The sequence below is a fragment of the Lutra lutra genome, chromosome 9, assembly GCF_902655055.1.
Source record: "Lutra lutra chromosome 9, mLutLut1.2, whole genome shotgun sequence".
Taxonomy (NCBI): Eukaryota; Metazoa; Chordata; class Mammalia; order Carnivora; family Mustelidae; genus Lutra; species Lutra lutra.
In genome coordinates this window covers 112,978,742-112,998,436 of record NC_062286.1, presented here as the reverse complement: position 1 = coordinate 112,998,436, position 19,695 = coordinate 112,978,742, and the positions used below count along the sequence as shown (strand labels likewise).

The window sequence follows — 19,695 nt, the reverse complement described above, 5'->3', positions numbered from 1 at the left end:
TTAAAAGTCTACCAAATTGAAGTGGCCGGGATGGTTCAGTCTTTTAAGTGTCTGACTCTTGATTTCAGCTCAGGAAAGAGCTTAAGATTTTCTCCTTCTCCCTCTGCCTCACCCTCCTTTCTCTCTAAAAATAAAAAATAAAAAAATCAAAGTCTACCAAGTAAAACTCGAATGAAGTTGAGAAGTTTTAGAGCTGTCATGAAACCTGTAAATAAATATCTGTCACTTTTCATGAATTAGCCATAGTGACCGACCCCCCCCCCCCTGCAAAAAAAAGGGAAAAAATAAATCAAGACATCTGGACACTCTTTGGGCGGGCCTCTCCTGGCCCCTATGAATAGGTTCACATATACTGACCTCAAAGAGATGGGAGGAGGCAAAAAAAAAAAAAAAAAGATTTTCCCATCTCAGCATGTGATTTCTATCACTCTGTTCATTGTCACAGTCTACATAAGCCATCCACTGGCTTCTCTTTTTTTTCTTTTAATTATGAAACAATTTAATAAAGCTTTAAGTACTTTAACTAAGGATATTTAATACTCTCAAAGACAGTTTCAATCTGAGTTTTCCCATCATCCAAATCATCTCCTGACACACAGGAGTGAGGAATATGAAATCTTCTAATGCCACTAATGTGGCAATAATATCCAATTAATACATTATAAAACATTCTGAAGTGTCGGTGCTAGGTCATTTTTAAATGTATGCTTTGCAAGATCTACTGGCTTCTCTTATTCTCGTTTACCGCAACAGAGTAAGCACCAGGCACAACACTAATAACCACCTATGTTACTATTTCGTCTAATCCTAACAAACTGAACAGACACTGACATTTTTATTCCCTCTTTGGAGCTGAGGCACCTGATACCCAGAGAGCTTAAGTAATTCTCCCGGGGATCTGGGTCACAGTCGCACCCAGAGCTGAGTCCATACTCACACTCTGAACCACCTCCCTCAGCATCCTGGTTGAGGTCTTTAAAAATAAGGACTTCTAATCGGGTCTCACCTTAACTGCCATCAAGACAACTAAGTCACTTCCACTCCTCCTCATCCCTTCTATTTCCATTATGAAAAGAACACACCCAGTCAGGGGCATGGAGAGGAATCCCCAGGAAAGACAGCCACGCCCTGTAGCGGGCCTGGGACACAGGGAGGAGGCTGGGCCCAGGGGGTACCTTTTCTGCGATGCCGTTTTCCGTCGTGTAGATTGCCATGAGCTCGGTGTCTTCATTGTCCTGTTCCCCGCTGGACGTGGCACCTCCATTTATCACCACCTGCAGAGAAACACTTCATTTATAGGCTGTTTCACTGCACATCGCTGCGCTGTGTGGTAACATTCTCTCCAGACGCCTTTTATAATTTTTGTAACAGACCCGAGCCATGTGTGTTCTGCCTACCAAATCGGCCGAGTTTCAGGTTTTCTTAAAAGAACCCCTGGACAAGTGTGCACCGCCTCAGCAACTGTGTGTGTTTCTGGCAGTGGCAAGCGGTGCACTGCAGGTCCCACAGGGGAGGACGGAAATGGAGCGGCCCCAGAAAGCCCTGGGAGCGCCCCCCGACCCCCAGAAGGCGTAGTGGGGCTCCGGAGCCGCGGACTCTGTTGGGGGTCGGGGGGAAAGCATCCTACGCTGCCTCGGTCAAGTTCCCTTCCCAAGTCACCACATGATGATGATTCTGAGCGGCGTACCCCGGTAGAAGCACTGCTCATAACCCAACGTGCTGTCGTTTCACACTATGGTTACTATGCAAACTAGCTTCCCAGCGCAGGTGCAGGCAGGCAGTAACGGGTTGCACTGGACAAGCGTCGGGGCTGTTCATGCTGACAAAATCTAGTTTCTGGGCCCTCGAAGTAAGGACCAGAATTGATTACCACCGTCACATGTGCCTGCCCTGATGAGGCACATGGAGTCATCTTAGGTCTTGGAAGCCTGTAGCAACCTTAAAATATTTTTACTCTTTAGCCAAATGGCTCCATTTCTAGCAATCTATCTTGAAAAACTGGTACTGAAAAATAACTATGCAAGAATAGCAGCACAACTTTATTTTTAAAATATAGAGAAAAAAAGACAAAGTACATAAAAAGTTTAACATCTAGTATTGTAAAGTATATTAAAGAGAAGTAAAAAATCAGTCATGGGGTAAAAGGTGGTCCAGCGCAACGTCTATAGGCCACAAAGGTCGGTATCAGCAGTTGGTAAATACCTGCAAATCAATAAAACAATCCACAGGAAATGGGCAACTGACAGGAATCTACAACTCACAGGAAAAAATTTAAATATCTAAAACACATGATTAGCTGTCCAACCTCATTTAAAATTATAGAAATGAAATTTTTAAAATTTTCACTTTTTAACATAAATTAGGGGGATATTTTAAAAGATGAATCTGCTGTTGACCAGGATGTAGGGAGAAAAGCTACTCTCAGTTATCAGAGAGATTACATTCTTGGTGGACTGGCCTTTCTTGAGGGTAAGTTACCACCAGAACAAAACAGGCATCTTCTTGGACCCAGCAATTGCACTCACAGAAACTCATCCCTCCAGAAATATCCATGCAAATGGTATGTGCATTCAAGACTGATGACTGATATTTAAAATCCCTGGAAACAACCTAAATGTTCAAAAAAGAAAAAAAAAAGACACTACAACCAATGGGAGAAAAATAAACATTGTGAGATATAAGATACTGATTTCAAAAATAATGTGACTGAAAAGAAAAAGCCGTTAAAAAAGAAAAAATAAACTAATGTACTGACAAGGAAAGAACTCCAAAAAATATTGTTTCTTTAAAAAGTCACAAAATAGGGGCGCCTGGGTGGCTCAACGGGTTAAGCCTCTGCCTTCAGCTCAGGTCATGATCTCAGGGTCCTGGGATCGAGCCCCGAGTTGGGCTCTCTGCTCAGCGGGGAGCCTGCTTCCCCCTCTCTCTCTGCCTGCCTCTCTGCCTACTTGTGATCTCTCGCTGTCTGTTGAATAAATAAAATCTTAAAAAAAAAAAAAAGTCACAAAATAGGGGTGCCTGGGTGGCTCAGTGGGTTAAAGCCTCTGCCTTTGGCTCAGGTCACAATCCCAGGGACCTGGGATCAAGCCCCGAGTCAGGGTCTCTGCTCAGCAGAGAGCCTGCTTCTTCCTCTCTCTGCCTGCCTCTCTGCCTATTTGTGATCTCTGTCTGTCAAATAAATAAATAAAATCTTTAAAAAAAAAATCACAAAATAGTAAGCCTAGAATTATCCTAATTATGCTTTTTAAAAAAATCTTAATAACCTCCCTGTTTTGAACACTTGGGAAAGGATGTAGAAAGGCTCCAAACCAATGATAGGAAGGTTACCCTAGGGACAAGGACTAATGACGGGCACACCTTTCATTTTTTATTCCCACTCCTCCTTTAACATTTGGGTCTTTTATAATTGGCATGTATTTTTGAGTTATTTGTTTGCTGCCTTTTTTTTTAATTTTTTTTATATTTTATTATGTTACATTAGTCACCATACAAGTATGTCATTAGTTTTTGTTAGTGATCCAAGATTCATTGTTTACGTATAACACCCAGTGCTCCATGCAATACGTGCCTTCCTTAATACCCATCACCGGGCCAACCCTTTCTAAACAAACAATAAAAAAGATGTCCACCAAAGTATTAACTATGGTTGTCTTTAATCAGTGGGGCCATTTTCACCTTTTTCCCTTTATGTATTCTGGAATTACCTATAATGAGGACAACTACTTTTTAAAATGGGGAAGAAATTATAACGACTAAAGATGTAATAAGCAGCACAGCTTAGATTGAGGTGGTCCAAAGATACTTCAATCCCCCCTTTTTTAAATAGTTGAACAAATCAGGCAGTGAAAAATTCAACTTCTTATACAGATTGATAACCCAAGCATTGAGGCTACGTTAAAGAATGCCAGAGATCTGCACTAACTAGTACGTAATTTTTACAGAGTAGAGTTTTCTTATGGCACCTTGAACATTTATTTCTAGGACTACCTCTTAAGTCATGAGACAGCTTTTTTACACAAGTTACCTGGGTTTGGGACATTTGTTTGCCCTTAAAACCAGCTGCCAGCAAGACAGACCTTCCCAGCCAAGTTCAAGTCTACAACAGGAAACACTAACATACTATCAGAGCCATGCTCCAAGTCCTATCACAGCAGTGCTCAGCCCACGGAGACGCCAAGATGTACACACACTCACGATGAACTCTCCTACAACAACAACGCTCAGTTACTAAATCATCAAAGAAACCCAGATCGGATTCAACGTCCTGTCCTGGCTAAAACCCCCTTCATCCGCACACACGGCCCGCTGCCATGGAACAACCGCTCCGTGGGGACAGGGCTTCCTTCAGGGTGTTGAAAAGGTTTTGGAACTAGGCAGCGGTGATGGCTGCCCAACACTGAACGTGCTACATGTCACTGAATTGTTCACTTTAAAGTGGTTAATTTTGTTAACCAATTGTGAGCATTTCACCTCAATGATTTTTTTAAATTCATATATCGGCACGAAATAGGAGATTTTGGCAGGATTTATCAATTCCCACGCCTTTTCGGACTTACTCCACACACACACACACACACACACACACACACACACACACACTCTCTCTCTCTCTCTCTCTCTCTCTCTCTCACAATGAGGTAAACACACACACACACACACACACTCACAATGAGGTAAACACAGACACACACACACTCACAATGAGGTAAGTACTATAAGATGCAAATGCTTCCCAGCCCAGGCAAAGACTCACATATTCATTCGACGAAAAGTCTGAACACCGCAGTGCCCAGGCCATGAAGATGCAGTCCTGGCACGCCACTGCCCCCCCCACCCCTTCCTCCAAGGAGTGCCACCTGCAACAGGTGCCAGGCTCAGGAATTCGGACTGGAGACAAGGGGCCCCCCGCAGGGAGCTGCAAAGCTGGGGCAAGCAGAGACGGGGCACTACAGGATGCCCCTGCAGACGGCCGCTCTGCTGGTGGCAGGCGAGTGGAAGGGCAAGGTGCGGTAAAGGGCTTGACAACGGGAGCAGAGGCAGGCAAACCTTAATGAGGCTGCTGTGGAGCACTCAAGACAGCAGCCTGGGCCAAGGTGTGAACAGCGCTCTGGGACAGGTAGTGTGGTTCGGGAGAGAGCAAGGATGTGGTCCTAATGCCCCTGGAGACTGCCGGGATGGGAGCACAGCATTGTGGCTGCTGGGGGTGGGCGCCAGGCAGACACCACCGCAGTCGGGATGGGTAACACACTAGCCCTGCACTGAATGTCGGGGCGGGGGGGAAGGCATCCCGGCCACTGTCCAGTTCAATCGCCTGGGCCCTGGGCAGATGTGAGTCCTGGTCCCAAAGAGGCTGGTGCAGGCAGGGCCAGGGAAACCAACCGGTACAAGAGCAGTGTTTGTAAGCCTATCAGAAAGGTGGCTGATTCCTGGAAATCACACAGGACGCTTACTTTCCCAGGCCAGTGCAGGATGTTTATTTAACTATAAAGAGGACTGACCTAAATCACCATGATTTCTAAGATTTTTCCACAGGCCAAGCCATGCCTGAGGACCTTGGAGTCCACCTTCCATCCCCATCAGCCTCCAGTTCCAGAGCTGCACTGCTGCCCTCCACCCTGGCGCCCTCATCCCCCAAGGCGAGAACACATCCTACTCCAGTGCTCTGCCATGTCCTGGAAGGTAAGAGGTTCTGGAGCAAGCGGCAGATGAACGAAGTTTCTACTGAAGGGAGAGGAAGACCTGGCAACAGAGAGAGGTGAGGGCAACAGGAGGTGGGGACGCCCACCAGGGCGCCTGCCTGACCGGCCGCCTCCACCGTGCGCATGCAGGAAACGACCAAACATGACTGAAAAAATAAAACACTGCTTTGTTTTACTAATATGTTTCCTTTGGTTTACTAAATTAGCTATTCTGATGCTTTAGGGTTTTTTCTAAATGTGAAATTTTTTAAAAATCAAATTTAAAATCCATTCTCCAGAAAAGCACGGATTTTTTTTTTAAAGGATTAAAAAAAATGTTCCTGGTACTATCAGCGCTTCACATATTTGAATCTCTAAATATTACTTCAACTGGGAAATAAAACACAAGTTGGAAAGCCTCTTTAATGTAATGAAACACGTTTCCTTTTGTGTTATTAATAGCATGGCCGGTAACACGGCATCTTGGCATCTTTCATCCTAGGAACTGATCTAGTTTTTATTTTAAAAAAGGGGGGGGGGATTATTTTTGGGAACAAGATGTCCTTTCTCCCCACCAAAACTGTTTGAAACCAGACCTGATGGCTTTAAATTTTTCTGCTACACCAGTATTGCAGAATCACTCCATCAGCTGTGAATCAAGCATTTGTCCCCAGTATGCAAGGCTAAGGTGGTCTCTGTGTGGGACAGCATGTCTATCACTCTGTAAACATGTCTTTCTTACTCAAGTATTTTATTTCTAGTAAACAAAGACAATAATGCTAATATACTTGTTTCTAAACAGTAATCCTGAGACGGCCAAACGTATGGGAAGCAGGAGAGACAGTCGCAATAGAGGAGTGCATTGCTGAGGGTCAGTGTCACAGCGACAGCAAACGAGCCTGTGTTACTCACACAAAGTGGCAGTGAATGGCAGCTGAGGACACCTGCAAGTGGAAGGGGACAGGGACCTGGGAAACCTTGTGCCTCTGATCAGAGGTTCAGAGCTCAATCCATCACCTGCTTGGGTGTGGTATAAGTCACCCACCACTGTCACGTGTCCAATAGCTAAGTGAGCTGTTTTCTACGTACTCAATTTCAAAGTAAAAATGAAGTACCCTAAATTAACTGTTTTCTACTCTTTTAATAAGAAGGTAGCACTATTCTTTCCCTCCTACACACACACACACACACACACACGACTATTTCCTCTAGTATCTGTATCTACAATTAAAATGTCTTTAAAGAACAGCAGTATCGGGGAGCCTGTGTGGCTCCATCAGTGAAGCTTCTGACTCTCTCTTTTTTTTTTTTTTTTTTTTTTGACAGACAGAGATCACAAGTAGGCAGAGAGGCAGGCAGAGAGAGAGGAGGAAGCAGGCTCCCTGCCGAGCAGAGAGCCCAATGTGGGGCTCAATCCCAGGACCCTGAGACCATGACCTGAGCCGAAGGCAGAGGCTTTAACCACTGAACCACCCAGGCGCCCCAAGGCTTCTGACTCTTGATTTTGGCTCGGGTCATGATCTCAGAGTCATGGGATCAAGCTCCAAGTCGGGCTCCACGCTGGGCATGGAACCTGCTTGGGATTCTCTCTTTCACTCCTTCTGCCCCTATCCCCCAAACCCCGGCTCGCAGCACTTGCGCTCTCTAAAATAAAAAATTAAATAAATAAAAAGAACAGAGGTATCAATCAAGATTAGTGTTTCTCAGCCTTTAACCCAAACCCCTTTTAAAAGATTATAAAAGAACATAAAAAACCTCCCAACTACTTTCAATATTCTCTGAAACTTCAAAATTAACTACCATGAAAAAGAAATCAAAGGGAGTATTCTACAACACACACTAAGCCTCCAGAGCTTGTCAGTCTCCTCAAATATGGCAGCCCCACGACACTCTTCAACAACCACTACTGCAGCCTCCTTCACTTGCACTCTCAGCTTCTTAGGGCAGCCTCTTCATTTCCTCAGCCCTCTCCAGAAGGCGCCTGGGGATGCAGTGGCCAGAGTACCCTAGGAGTTCCAGGTCCACTCCCCTCCCCCGCCCCCGGCCCTCAGCACGACGGTTCATGGAGAGGAGCCAGCAGGGCCTCACCTCTCCCTGGCTCCAGCCCCCATGCCAAAGCACTGAGTGGGCTGATGTTCCTGTCGGTGGCCCACAAAGAAAACTCCGGTGCTCCTCCTCCCACACAGCCCGTGACAATGGTGATGGGGACAGCTGATGTTTGCGGGGCACAGATTCATGCCAGTACTGGCACTCGTCTCCTTTAAGGTCCCCTGCTTGCCTCTCTGTTGATCTCTGGTTTAGGGTACAGAGTGGAGATGCAGAAGATAAGTGGAGCATTTATTCACTGCCTACACTGTACATGATCTGAGGCTGATACGCATGACCTCATTTACTTCTCAAACATCCCAGACGCAGACAAGGAGGCTGTGACTACCAGTAGTGACAGGCACAGCTCTGGCTGGAGTGCCACCAGCTCTCTCTCCATCCCCTCAAACTGCTACGACGGTAACTTCTAATAGGTCTGTGGCATTTCTGATCTTTGGTCCAGCTCAGCAGAGACAAATGGGTTGGGGTGGGGAAGACAAAGACATTCACAAAGAACACGAACAGCCAAGGAACACAGGAAAAAAGTATCCTCCTCAGGAAAATTCAAAACTAGTATGCTTTGCAATAAGGTTAACATACATTAGGCTAACATCTACTCTCGCAAACACTGAGAAACAACCCAAGACCCCAGTGAAAGTGCAAAAGTTAGATCCACAATTTGCCATTATGTCACATTACAAATAACGTTTTCTTTTTTTTTTTTATTTTTTTTTAAAGATTTTATTTATTTATTTGACAGACAGAGATCACAAGTAGGCAGAGAGGCAGGGAGAGAGAGAGGAGGAAGCAGGCTCCCTGCTGAGCAGAGAGCCCCATGCAGGGCTCGATCCCAGGACACTGGGATCATGACCTGAGCCGAAGGCAGAGGCTTTAACCCACTGAGCCACCCAGGTGCCCCACAAATGACGTTTTCAATGGCATCAATATGCCAGTTTAAAACATGAAGCTAAAGGGCTTTATAAAGCAGTGTGTGTGTTCATCAGACTTTTATAAAAGAACTCTCAAATATTTGTTTCAAATCTCTAGAAAGAAATACACCAAAATAGCACACTGTTTTTCTGGCTGATGGGACTCTAAATGATTTGTTTTCCCCTCATTACGTCACTCCATAGTTTCTAAATTTTCCAGAGTGAACATATTTCTCTTGTAAGTAAAGAAGTTATACAAATACTGAAACAATGACAGAGAAGAAACCTAAGTGAATTATAAGAAACATCAAGGAAAAGAAAACCACGGTTTTCCCGCTACTCCCATTTTATTCCAACACCACTTTTCTAACATGAAGCCCGGGGGAAAACGTGGATGCTTTAGAACAGGTACAATTAAAGGGGGTGGGGGAAACAAACACCGGGTAATTGGTGCCATGCAACTGCCCAAGCCTGTCGTCCTCCTCAAGTACTGCACCAAATCCTAACAGGAAAGGAGCCTTTTCTCCATCAGAATTATGGACTTAGATTACGGTAAAGAAATCCATCTGAAGGGGCACCTGGGTGGCTCAGTGGGTTAAGTCTCTGCCTTTGGCTCGGGTCATGATCCCAGGGTCCTGGGATCGAGCCCCACATCGGGCTCTCTGCTCAGCAGGGAGCCTGCTTCCCTTCCTCTCTCTCTGCCTGCCTCTCTGCCTACTTGTGATCTCTGTCTGTCAAAGAAATAAATAAAATCTAAAAAAAAAAAAAAGAAAGAAAGAAATCCATCTGAAATACCTTACCTCTAACTGTTCAAGTCAGGGATCCTGCCTACCTAGCTTAGGTAAACACAGGGTAGGAGTGAATTGAGAATTTAGAGGTAAGGGGTTCAGGAGGTATAAACAGCTCCAAGAAAAAGAAATCTGAATGCAAAAGACACAGGCACAGGAATGACAGGGCTTGGAAAGAACATGGCCAGGGGGCAGGGAGACCAAAGACCCCAGCTGACAGGAGGATCCAAAGAACACAGTGGCCCCAAGGATGGTGCCGATGGTGGGAGGGCTTGATCGGGTGGGGAAGGGGAAGCCTGGGCAACTGCTTCTGTTGCACGCTCATCACATCTGGTAAAGCCCGGAGCACAAAGCAACCCTTAAATAAGAACAGAATGGACAGGAGGTGCTTTAAGGCCCAGATTCTGTGGATTTGGCTACATGCAAAAGTAAGAGACAATCAGCTAAAATGCTCGTCGACTTTGTAAACCTCCTCTAGGAAGTGACTGCACCAACTCTGTTATTTTATCATCATTTATACCACATTCTCTGTGTCCCAACTACTAGGTGGTAATTTTTTTTTTTATTATGAACATCTCTCATTTAAAACTACCAAAGCTTTGGGGCGCCTGAGTGGCTCAGTCGGTTGAACGTCCAGCTCCTGATTTCAGCTGTGCTTGTGGGGTCCTGAGACGGGGCCGGGTGTTGGGCGTGGAGCCCGGCCGCTTAAGAATCTCTCTCCCTCTCTGCACCACTCCCAACTCATGAGCACATTCTCTTTCTCTCTCAAAAATGAGGTAAAGAAAGGAAGGAAAGGAAAAAAGAAAAACTACCAAACTCTATTTGAATTAAAAGCTGAAACACTAGGGGTGCCTGGATGGCTCAGTTGGTTAAGCGTCTGACATCCACTGAGGTAGTGATCTCAGGGTCCTGGGATTGAGCCCCACATGGAGCCCTGCATCCATGGAGAGTCCGCTTCTCTCTCCCCTCTGCCCCTCCCCCCATTCTCTCTCTCTCTCTCTCTCTTTCTCTCTCACGTGCGCACGCATGCACTCTCAAATAATAAATTTTTTTTAAAAAGGCTGAAATACTAAATACTATCTGAAATCTCAAAACCAGAGCATAAAAATTAATTTTTAATAGGGCACTTGGCAGGCTCAATCAATGGAATATACAACTCTTATTCTCAGGGTTGTGAGTTTGAGCCCCACTTGGGTATAGAGATTACTTAAAAATAAAAATCTTAAAAATTATTTAAAGATTTACTTTAGACAGAGATAGCACGAGCAGGGGAGAGGGACAGAGGGAGAGAGATAAGCAGACTCCCTATTGAGTGGGGAGCCCCATTAGCAGCTCGATCCCAGGACCCTGGGATCATGAGCTGAGCCAAAGGCAGACACTTAACCAACTGAGCCACCCACGTGCCCCTTTAAAATTAATTTTTAAGAACACAAATTCTAAAAAGAAAGAACAGAAAGAATCTCACACCATGCATCAAAATCATTTGTATCCCATCTTTCCAGTGTTTTTACTTCAAAGCCTGTATCAGGATATCCCCTTTCCTAAAAAATATTTTCCAACTGATAGACTTTGAACAGAAAAGACTGATTATCTTGGCTATTCAGTTTTGACCTGTTGAGAGCATCCCCTCCTTTATCACAGCCATGACGCAGTAGATTCAAGCTCTTATCCTGCACAAAGAGAGGAGTGAAACCAACCCTCTGGGAAACTGTAGCAAACTTAATTCTCCTCATCCTCTGACCATTCTCAGAATCACACACTGTTGATCCCAAGATCTAATTATTCTTCAGGAAGAGAACATTTCCCGAGACACCTATTATTACCATCTAACTGAGACCTCGGTGTTAAGATCTAACAACTCGAAGCCTACTTAGGAATGCACTAAAGAGACCCCACAGCCCCTGGCATTAAAGTCACAAGAACAAGGGTGTTTTCCAGGCTTCCGTGCTGTTCTTTGAAGTCTTGTGCCTTCTTTTCACTGCTAAGGACGAGCCTGTTCAAATCTGCCATCACGGGGTCAGGGGCTTAGAGAAGTCACAGTTACATAACATGATTTCTTCACTCACCCATGTCTGCCCAGCTCCCTTCTCTTGAAGAAAAAGCAAGGGGAGGGAAGGAGGGAAAGAGGACGGGACAGGGAAGAGCAGGCACCTATCTCCTGGCAGCGGTTTCCACAGCACGGCTAAGCTGCTGTTCCCCGACCCAGCACACCTAGCTGCATCGGGGATCTCTTCCAGCCTGCTATATCATGACCTCCTTTCTCATCTCACAATCCATCACCTTCTCCTACTCAAGGTTTAAACTTCCCTCCCTTCACCAGTAGCTTGAAAGCCAAGGACAATGTCTTTACTGATGCTGATAAAATCCCACAAATCAACGGCCAGCAAGGAAGGTCCTCCATTTCTCTGCTTTGCTGGATTACAGAAGTGGTCAAAGCTGGCACACATCTACAGGGAGAGAAAAATGCATTTGTAGTAACTACAGAAAGTGGGAGGGAGGAGACCCACCTATATTTTCTTTTCTTTTTTTTTTTTAAAGATTTTATTTATTTATTTGACAGAGAGAGATCACAAGTAGACGGAGAGGCAGGCAGAGAGAGAGAGAGAGGGAAGCAGGCTTCTCGCTGAGCAGAGAGCCCGATGCGGGACTCGATCCCAGGACCCTGAGATCATGACCTGAGCCGAAGGCAGCGGCTTAACCCACTGAGCCACCCAGGCGCCCCCCACCTATATTTTCTGATCCATTTCATAGCCTTCCAATTCAAAAATAGTTTTTCTCGTTTAAATGCTTTACTGTATTTTCCACATTTCCTAATGTGAACAGGTATGACTTTTACAACCAGAGCTGGGGTTTTCATGTTTAAATCTAATCATATGGAAGAACTTTATAAAAGTTTCTCCGAAAGAGCTAAAATGTTTCCAGGCTTATGCTTGGTTATAATCAAGGTCGCCATATAATGTATTATCCAAACCAGGCCCCTCCAGGAGGACAGGGAAACTGGATGGACATGTGTGCAGGAACAAGAGACCTGAACCAGGACACCCCAGCAAACCCAAACGTCAGAGAGCCTGCGTGTGACCTTCTTACAAGCCCTTCCTACCTGGTGACTCAGAAGCGGTTTTCTGTGCTACAAGATGCCAACTCAACAGTGTTCAGTGTGGATTTCAGCTGGTCACCCCTGCGGTAACACAGCAGGACCTGCATGCACCCTGGCTGACAAAAGACAAGAGGAGGGAACAGATTTCCAAGGTCCAAGGGATCAGAATTTCCCTGATCGGAAATGGACACAAAGCATCACAAAAGAGCACTCTTTAACTCAACTCCATGTTTGATCAATACCTCATCTCCCCACACCAACTTTAAAAGAAACAAACAAAAGCCCTGGTGATCCATGTGCTTATTTCATACTTCATTCCCCCAACACACCCCTGGGTGCCCAACCCCAGTGCCTCCAACCCTGACCTCACAGCCCAAACCCAACCCAACACTAAATCTGGTCCCCGGTCACATCTACCTCTTTGCTCCTCTCAGAGCCACTTGGGCCTCACGCACCTGGCTTTCCTCCGAGATACCCCCAAGGACCCCAATCTCCAGTTTCTCCACCCCGGCAGGTCTGCCAAACCCTGACCCAAATACCTTCTCATGGCCTCATTACACCACTGGGGTCTGGGGTGCATCCCTGCAACAACTCTCCCACAAACCATCAATCCACTCCATCCGGCACAGGCCACGCCCTGGTAAATCCAGCAGCCCACCCTTACTTGCCGTCTACAAGGCTCACAAGGCCTTTGTCACTGACTGTCCACACACAGCTTTCTTGGTTTCCCTTCTGCCACAGCAACTACTCCTTACCTACCCCTTTCCTGACCCTCCTCCACCTCCACACCCTGCTGGGTCCTTGGACCCTCCCTTTCACCCCTACGGACATTATCCCCCAGATGCTAACATTCCATTCCCCAGCTCTAAATACCCTCTCCCTCTGCTCACACCCAGTGAGTACCTCCGACCCACGCTGCTTCCCCTAAGCACCACGATCTCCAGCCCTGCTTTCTACCCGGTGTCCCGGCGGCCAGCTCCACACTCCTTTACTGCCCCCAGCTTCCCACCCTGGCCTGCTCACCCGTCTGCCTCCCCGCACTTCAGTACCTGGCCACTTCTTCCTGAGGCTCAAGTGAGATACCGGAAGCTGTCCTGGCCTGACCTCTCATACTTCCATCCCCCTCCAGTCTGTGCCTACCCGGGTCAGCTCTGATCCGCAGCCCGACCACCTCTTACCACACCCACGAGCCAGAACCCTGGCTGGAGCCACTGTCAGCTCAGCCGCCCTGTGGCACTCAACTCCTGACTGGTCTGCTCCCTGCTCGGCAGCCACAGAGATCCTTTTAAAACTAGGCAGTCGCTCTGCTCAAAGCCCTCCAACAGCTTTTCCTCAGGGTCAGGAAAAGCCAAAATCCCCCCCAGGGCCCCAGGGCCACACGGCCTACATCTTCTCTTTTGACCCCATCCTGCCCTCTGTCCAGCCACACCACCTCCTCACGGTCCCTCAGACATCACCACCACAGCGGCTTTCCCTCAGAGGCCATCTCCTCAGGGCAGCCTTTCCTGGCCAGCTGAACGTGCAACACTTCACCCCTAGCAGCTTCTACCCCACTTCCCGAGTTTATTGTTCCATTCGTATTTACCTACATCTACACATCTGACCTATCTCTAGCATGTGCTGCCTGTCTCGTGACCAGTGTGGAAGCTCTGTGAGGTCAGGGATTTTCGTCTAAGTTCCTCCTGTTTCCCAGAGCCTTAAACTTGTGGGAAGCTCTCAGCACCTATTTTTAAGGGATAAATCAATTAATGGCCTGCGGGTCCTAAATGATCTTTATCTGACTTCATATTCTGCTCCTCGTGATCCCTCTTCTGTGATTTATTTTCTTCACAGAATTTGTCACTGGCTGCCATTTGATGCTTCTGCTTCTTTGTCCATCTTCCACCTCCTCCCACCGTGGGAAGTCAAGGCCAAGAGCACAGGAACCAGACAGGCCCCCAGAGAACATGGGCTGCAGGCAAAGAGTCCCTTTCCCGCCTGCCTTCCCAGACCACAAGCCGTTCTCACCTGGGCTGCCAGAGCCCCTGTGACCAGGCTTCCTGTCTCCAGGCCCTTCCTCTCACAGCACCCATGGCAGGAATTCTCTACCCCGAAGCTCAAGCAACTAGGCTGCAAGCATTCATCCTCGGCTGCCCACCTCCATTCTCTGTATTCTGACTACACCAAGCTCATGCCCAGAACGAGACACGGCCAGGCTGCTCCCTGGCTATTCTCCCTCCTCTTGAGCTGCTTCACGGAGATGTTTTTCAGGACTTGGAGGCCATCTCCCCTGAGAATCTCTGATAGGCCAAGCCCACCCCCATAAACATGGCTGGGCAGGGGTCCTTCCAGGGTGCTCATGCAGCACCCCAGACTGAACTCAAACTCTGACACTTAGGGTTTGATTGCAGACTTGCCTTAGGGAACCTTCAACACTTCAGCCAGCTGTGAACTTGGCACTGGAACGCCGACATGCTGAAACCTGCTGTACTACAAGTGGGCCTCTGCCAACACGAAGTTCAGGCTATTAACTTGGTGTCCCCTGCACAGTCCTCCGAGTTCAGATGACACAGAGCTCTCCATGGGGCCTGCTTAAGATTCTCCTGCCCCGCCCCTGCTCACGCATGCATGTGCTCTCTAAAAAAATTAAAATATAAAGAAACTGATTCCCTTTCCATGTGAGTTTCCCAAAACAAATCAGCCCTTGCCACATCTGAGGAAATTCTTATCCAACATAATGCAAAACCACAGCAACAGAAGCAGGGAGACCTGTCCGGGTGGCAGGAGAGGGAGAAAATCTCAGAAGAAACACTCAGAAGAGGATTTTACACCAGACAGAAAACAGAACAAATGGAGAATTATTTTAAAATAAGTACATTAGGGTCCTTGGTGATTTAAATGAAGAATCATTTTTAAACAACACAAACACATACATATAAGAAATTAACAACCCCAAATAGGCAGGAATGGAAACAGAAATCTCAGAAATAAAAACTACAAAACCTGCGACAAAAATTCAACATAAACACATGACTGTCCACAAGGAATTAGTAAACTGTAAAATAACACTGGGGAAACCAACCAGAAGTTAGCACTAGCAAAAGATAGCCAAACCATGAGAAAGCAGTTAAAGAGAAACACAGTCTGGAAAACTGTAGTGTGTAATTAACAGATATTCACCCAATAGTTGAGAGCAAAATACAGTTATTTTCAGATATACAAAGACAAAGGTAGCGACCATTCACAGACCCTCAGTGTTTCTGTTTGGTTTGTTTAATGAAAAGTGATCAAAGAGGGAGGGAGAGGAAAAACAACAACAGGGAATAAATATGAAAAAAGATAGATATGCTGTGGATTTAACTAACTGTAGAGTATCACAATTTGAAAATGAAAACAAGGGGTGCCTGCGTGGCTCAGTGGGTTAAAGCCTCTGCCTTCAGCTCAGGTCATGATCTCAAAGTCCTGGGATCAAGCCCCACATCAGGCTCTCTGCTCCGTGGGGAGACTGCTTCCTCCTCTCTCTCTGCCAGCCTCTCTGCCTACTTGTGATCTCTGTCTGTCAAATAAATAAATAAAAATCTTAAAAAAAAAAGAAAAAGAAAAAGAAAAAGAAAATGATAACAAGTCAACTTAAAACTCTCTGCCATAGTGACAGGGCAGGTGGGTGGGAAAGGCAAGCTCAAGTTCATGTTTCTCAAGTAGAGGGTGAGGGTGAACTGTGTGCTAAGCTCTCAGGCAGCAGGAGAGACAAATCAACACCCGGGCACAAATCTTCCTTTTCATTTTTCAAAGACGATCTATTTTAAACTTGGAAAACCACCTTGTCTCTTCCTCTAGAAAACCTGTCAACCCTAAGCCTTCAACACAACAGAGAATCAGTTTTTTTTAACAGTTTAAATTTAAATTTTTAAATTTTAAACAGTTTTTAAATTTTAAATTTTTAAAAGTTTAAAAATTTCACTTTGTAGGAACAAAGAAAACAGTGACGTTGGTTGTAAAATCAGGGACATTTCTCTGGGAATTAATAGGGTAAAAATCAAAATATGAATGCCAGTCAAGTCAATCAATGTACTTAAGGATGCGTGTTCACATCCTTCTTACTGGGTAATGCCACAGTAAGGCCAATTCCAGGACCATGCTTTCAGGAATCCTAGAATGATGTTCTTGCCCTTAACCTCATGTCTAGTACTAAGAGAAAAACACTTGGAGGCAAGTTCTCTCTAAAGAGCTTTTTCCTTTTTTGAACCAACACTTCAGGTAAAACTTTATACACATCAAATCATAATCCTACATCTGGAAAAGTATTAGCACTGAATTAATGAATGTGTGTAAGCAGCCTTCTCTAACTGGTAACACCTCTTCAGCTAAAACTGCATCTGGGATACTGCCGCCATGATACAAAGCAAGACTTCTGGCTTCCAAAATGGTTGGTCATTCAGTCATTCTCTACCCTGCAATGTGAGTGTGAAGCTGGGTCTTAGGTTATTTCACTGGAACACATTTTTGGAGCCAGAATGCAGCTTTCAGCATCCTCCAGCACACAGCAAGCACTGGGCCGGGTGGTTTTATGATGTTCACAGCCACACATGCTTCCTTCCCAGAGTTAATCCCGTCAGGTGACTCCAGCATGCAGCACGGCCAAAACCACAGTCAGCCAAGAGGGTTCCTGAAGACCGTCTCACATGCAAAGCCTTCAGTTTTTGAACGCCTCTACCTCCACTGAAAATAGGAGTATTAAACCTAATCCTATGTTGATTCAATATGGAAACGACTGGGGAGTGAGTCAAGGGGAGAGGGAGAAAGGAAAAGAGTTACCGGAAGAGTAAAGAAAGCAGGATGCTTCGCTTCATCTTCATATTTGCCTTCAGTTGAACTTCCAGCCTCCATGGATTTGGACGTAGTGTTCTTACCGATACCCATCATCAAGAAAAAACGAGCAGTTCAGCCTCTGGACTGCAGGGGCTGGAAGAGAAGGCTTGTGCAGGCGAGGCGCCCAGGGTCTGAGCTGGCTCTTCCGGTGCCTGGAGGGCCTGATGCTCAGGCAGAGAGGAGCCCCACAAGCGCCACCATCTCTCAGCACCTAGAGAGAGAGAGGAAGCAGCCAAATCACCACAGGCGCGTCAAGGGCACAGGACACACATTCACTGCGTGTCCTGGAGAGAAGTCGGTTATAGTGTACGTTACATCCAAACAGGAAAAAAAGCACATCACTTAATCACACTTTTCAAGTCCCCACCATCTTCAGGGAGCCCTGCAGATTCTGAACCACCCCCTCAAGAGGAGAACCATTGAACTGGGCCACCAGCAACACCCAAGTCCAAGGGTGAGAAGGCTACATGGGGATCTCTCTGACACACATGATGGTACAGCTCTCAGAGCCCAGCACTCTCCAGCAGAAACCACTGCAGGGATGAAAATGCCCTGTCCAACCCAATTGTCTCTACCCACAGGGCTGCTGGAGAAGCTTAAAAAAAAAAGAAAAAGAAAGAAAGAAAAACTTTTTTTTTTTTAGATTTTATTTATTCATTCAACAGAGATAACAAGCAGACAGAGAGGTAGACAGAGAGAAGGGGGGAAGCAGGCTCCCTGAGAGAAGAGAGCCCGATGCGGGATTCGATCCCAAGACCCTGGAACCATGACCCGAGCCGAAGGCAGAGGCTTTAACCCACTGAGCCACCCAGGCAGCCCAAGAAACTCAATTTTTACTTGTATCTAATTTTAATCAATTTGAATTTAAATAGTCATATGTGACTAGGGTTGACCATACTAGACAGTGAGTGCAATTATAGCTAATCCAGTATGACTACATGGATATCCAAGTTCTGAATTCCCTTATAGGTACCTAACTAAAGGCAGGGGAAGACACTCACAAGCATTTAAAAAAAAAAAAAAGGGGGGGGGAGATGAAACCAATCTAGGATTAAATGACCACACAACGTTCTAGGAACGCCTCAAGATGACCTTTAAATGGGCTAGAAGAATGCCATACAAAACATCAAGCCAACACATTCCTATCAATCAAATAAACGGCATAAACCTAAGGAAGAAATCAGAAAAACAAAATAAAAAAGGAAGGGAGGTAAAATGGCAAGAGATAAGGAAGGAAAGGGAAGGAGAGCAAGATGGATCTGGAATGCTCAGAGAAACATGTGGGTGGAAGGGGAAAAGTGCAATGCTCCAGGCTAAGAGAAAAATCTAGGCAAAAGTCAAGTGTAAGAAATTACTAAAACAACTCTATGCAGCCAAGTTTCAGGGTAGAAGAAAATTAAAAACTCAATTTCAAACAAAAGTATGACTTGGACAATAAAAAAGATCCACCCAAAAATTAACAAGCATTTGGGGAATTTTGGCTTCAAAAAATGAGAGGACACAAAGGATCCCTACAAGGGTTGGCACATGGTCAATAAAACATGCCTAAGTAGCCCAAAGTTTTATTTAAAAAAACACGCATACACGAGCAGGTAGGGGTGAGAAGGGACAGAGCATTCATTAAAATGACATCAGACTCCGCGCCAGTGAATGTGCCACTGAGGGTGAATAACCCAGCCAAGCTGTCCGGCAACTGTGAAGACACACCAACGCCAAGTTTAGAAATACAAGGAGGAAATCTGTTCGAGGAACTCTGTTAGAGACTCTTTCATTCAACAATGACTGGATGAGCCAGGGGAGAAACTGAAATACAGACAAAAAAGAAAAGAGAAGGAATTATACAAAAATTTGGGAGTTCAGTAGGAAGAACACAAAAAGAAAAAATAAAAGAAACAGTTGCCAGAACATCATGTTGCCTCAAGAAGAAGAGAATCATGTGCACACATCAAACTGGTTAGAGGGGCTCTTCTGGTTAAATGTTCGCACACACATCACCTTATTGTATCCATGTCTGTTGAATGCAGGAGCTCTCAACCAGGAGTGGTGTTCCCTCCAGGGGACGTCTGGCAATGTCTGGAGACCCTCTCGGTCATCAGACCAGGGGAAAGCTACTAGTATCTAACAGGAAGAGGCCAGGAGTGCTGTGAAACATCCTACAGTGCCTGGAGCAGATTCCATAATAAAGAACTACCTGGCCCCAAATGTGAATAGTACTAAGGCTGAGAAACCCTGGTTTAAATACATTTCCCTCCTCCCCAAAATGACACCCC

At 45.8% G+C, this 19,695-nt stretch overlaps 1 protein-coding gene across 6 annotated transcripts in view; it reads right to left on the bottom strand.

Moving 5' to 3' along the window:
* Positions 1–19,695, bottom strand: part of SLC23A2 (solute carrier family 23 member 2) — a 130,376-nt gene that overhangs the window by 54,924 nt on the left and 55,757 nt on the right. For all 6 annotated transcript variants that reach the window (XM_047744694.1, XM_047744692.1, XM_047744691.1 and 3 more), the window contains 2 exons: positions 17,372–17,636; positions 1,176–1,274 (listed from right to left, as the gene is read on the bottom strand). In XM_047744694.1, coding sequence (XP_047600650.1) covers positions 1,176–1,274; positions 17,372–17,479 — 207 coding nt within the window. In that variant the 5' untranslated portion in view covers positions 17,480–17,636. The remainder of the gene's footprint in view (positions 1–1,175; positions 1,275–17,371; positions 17,637–19,695) is intronic.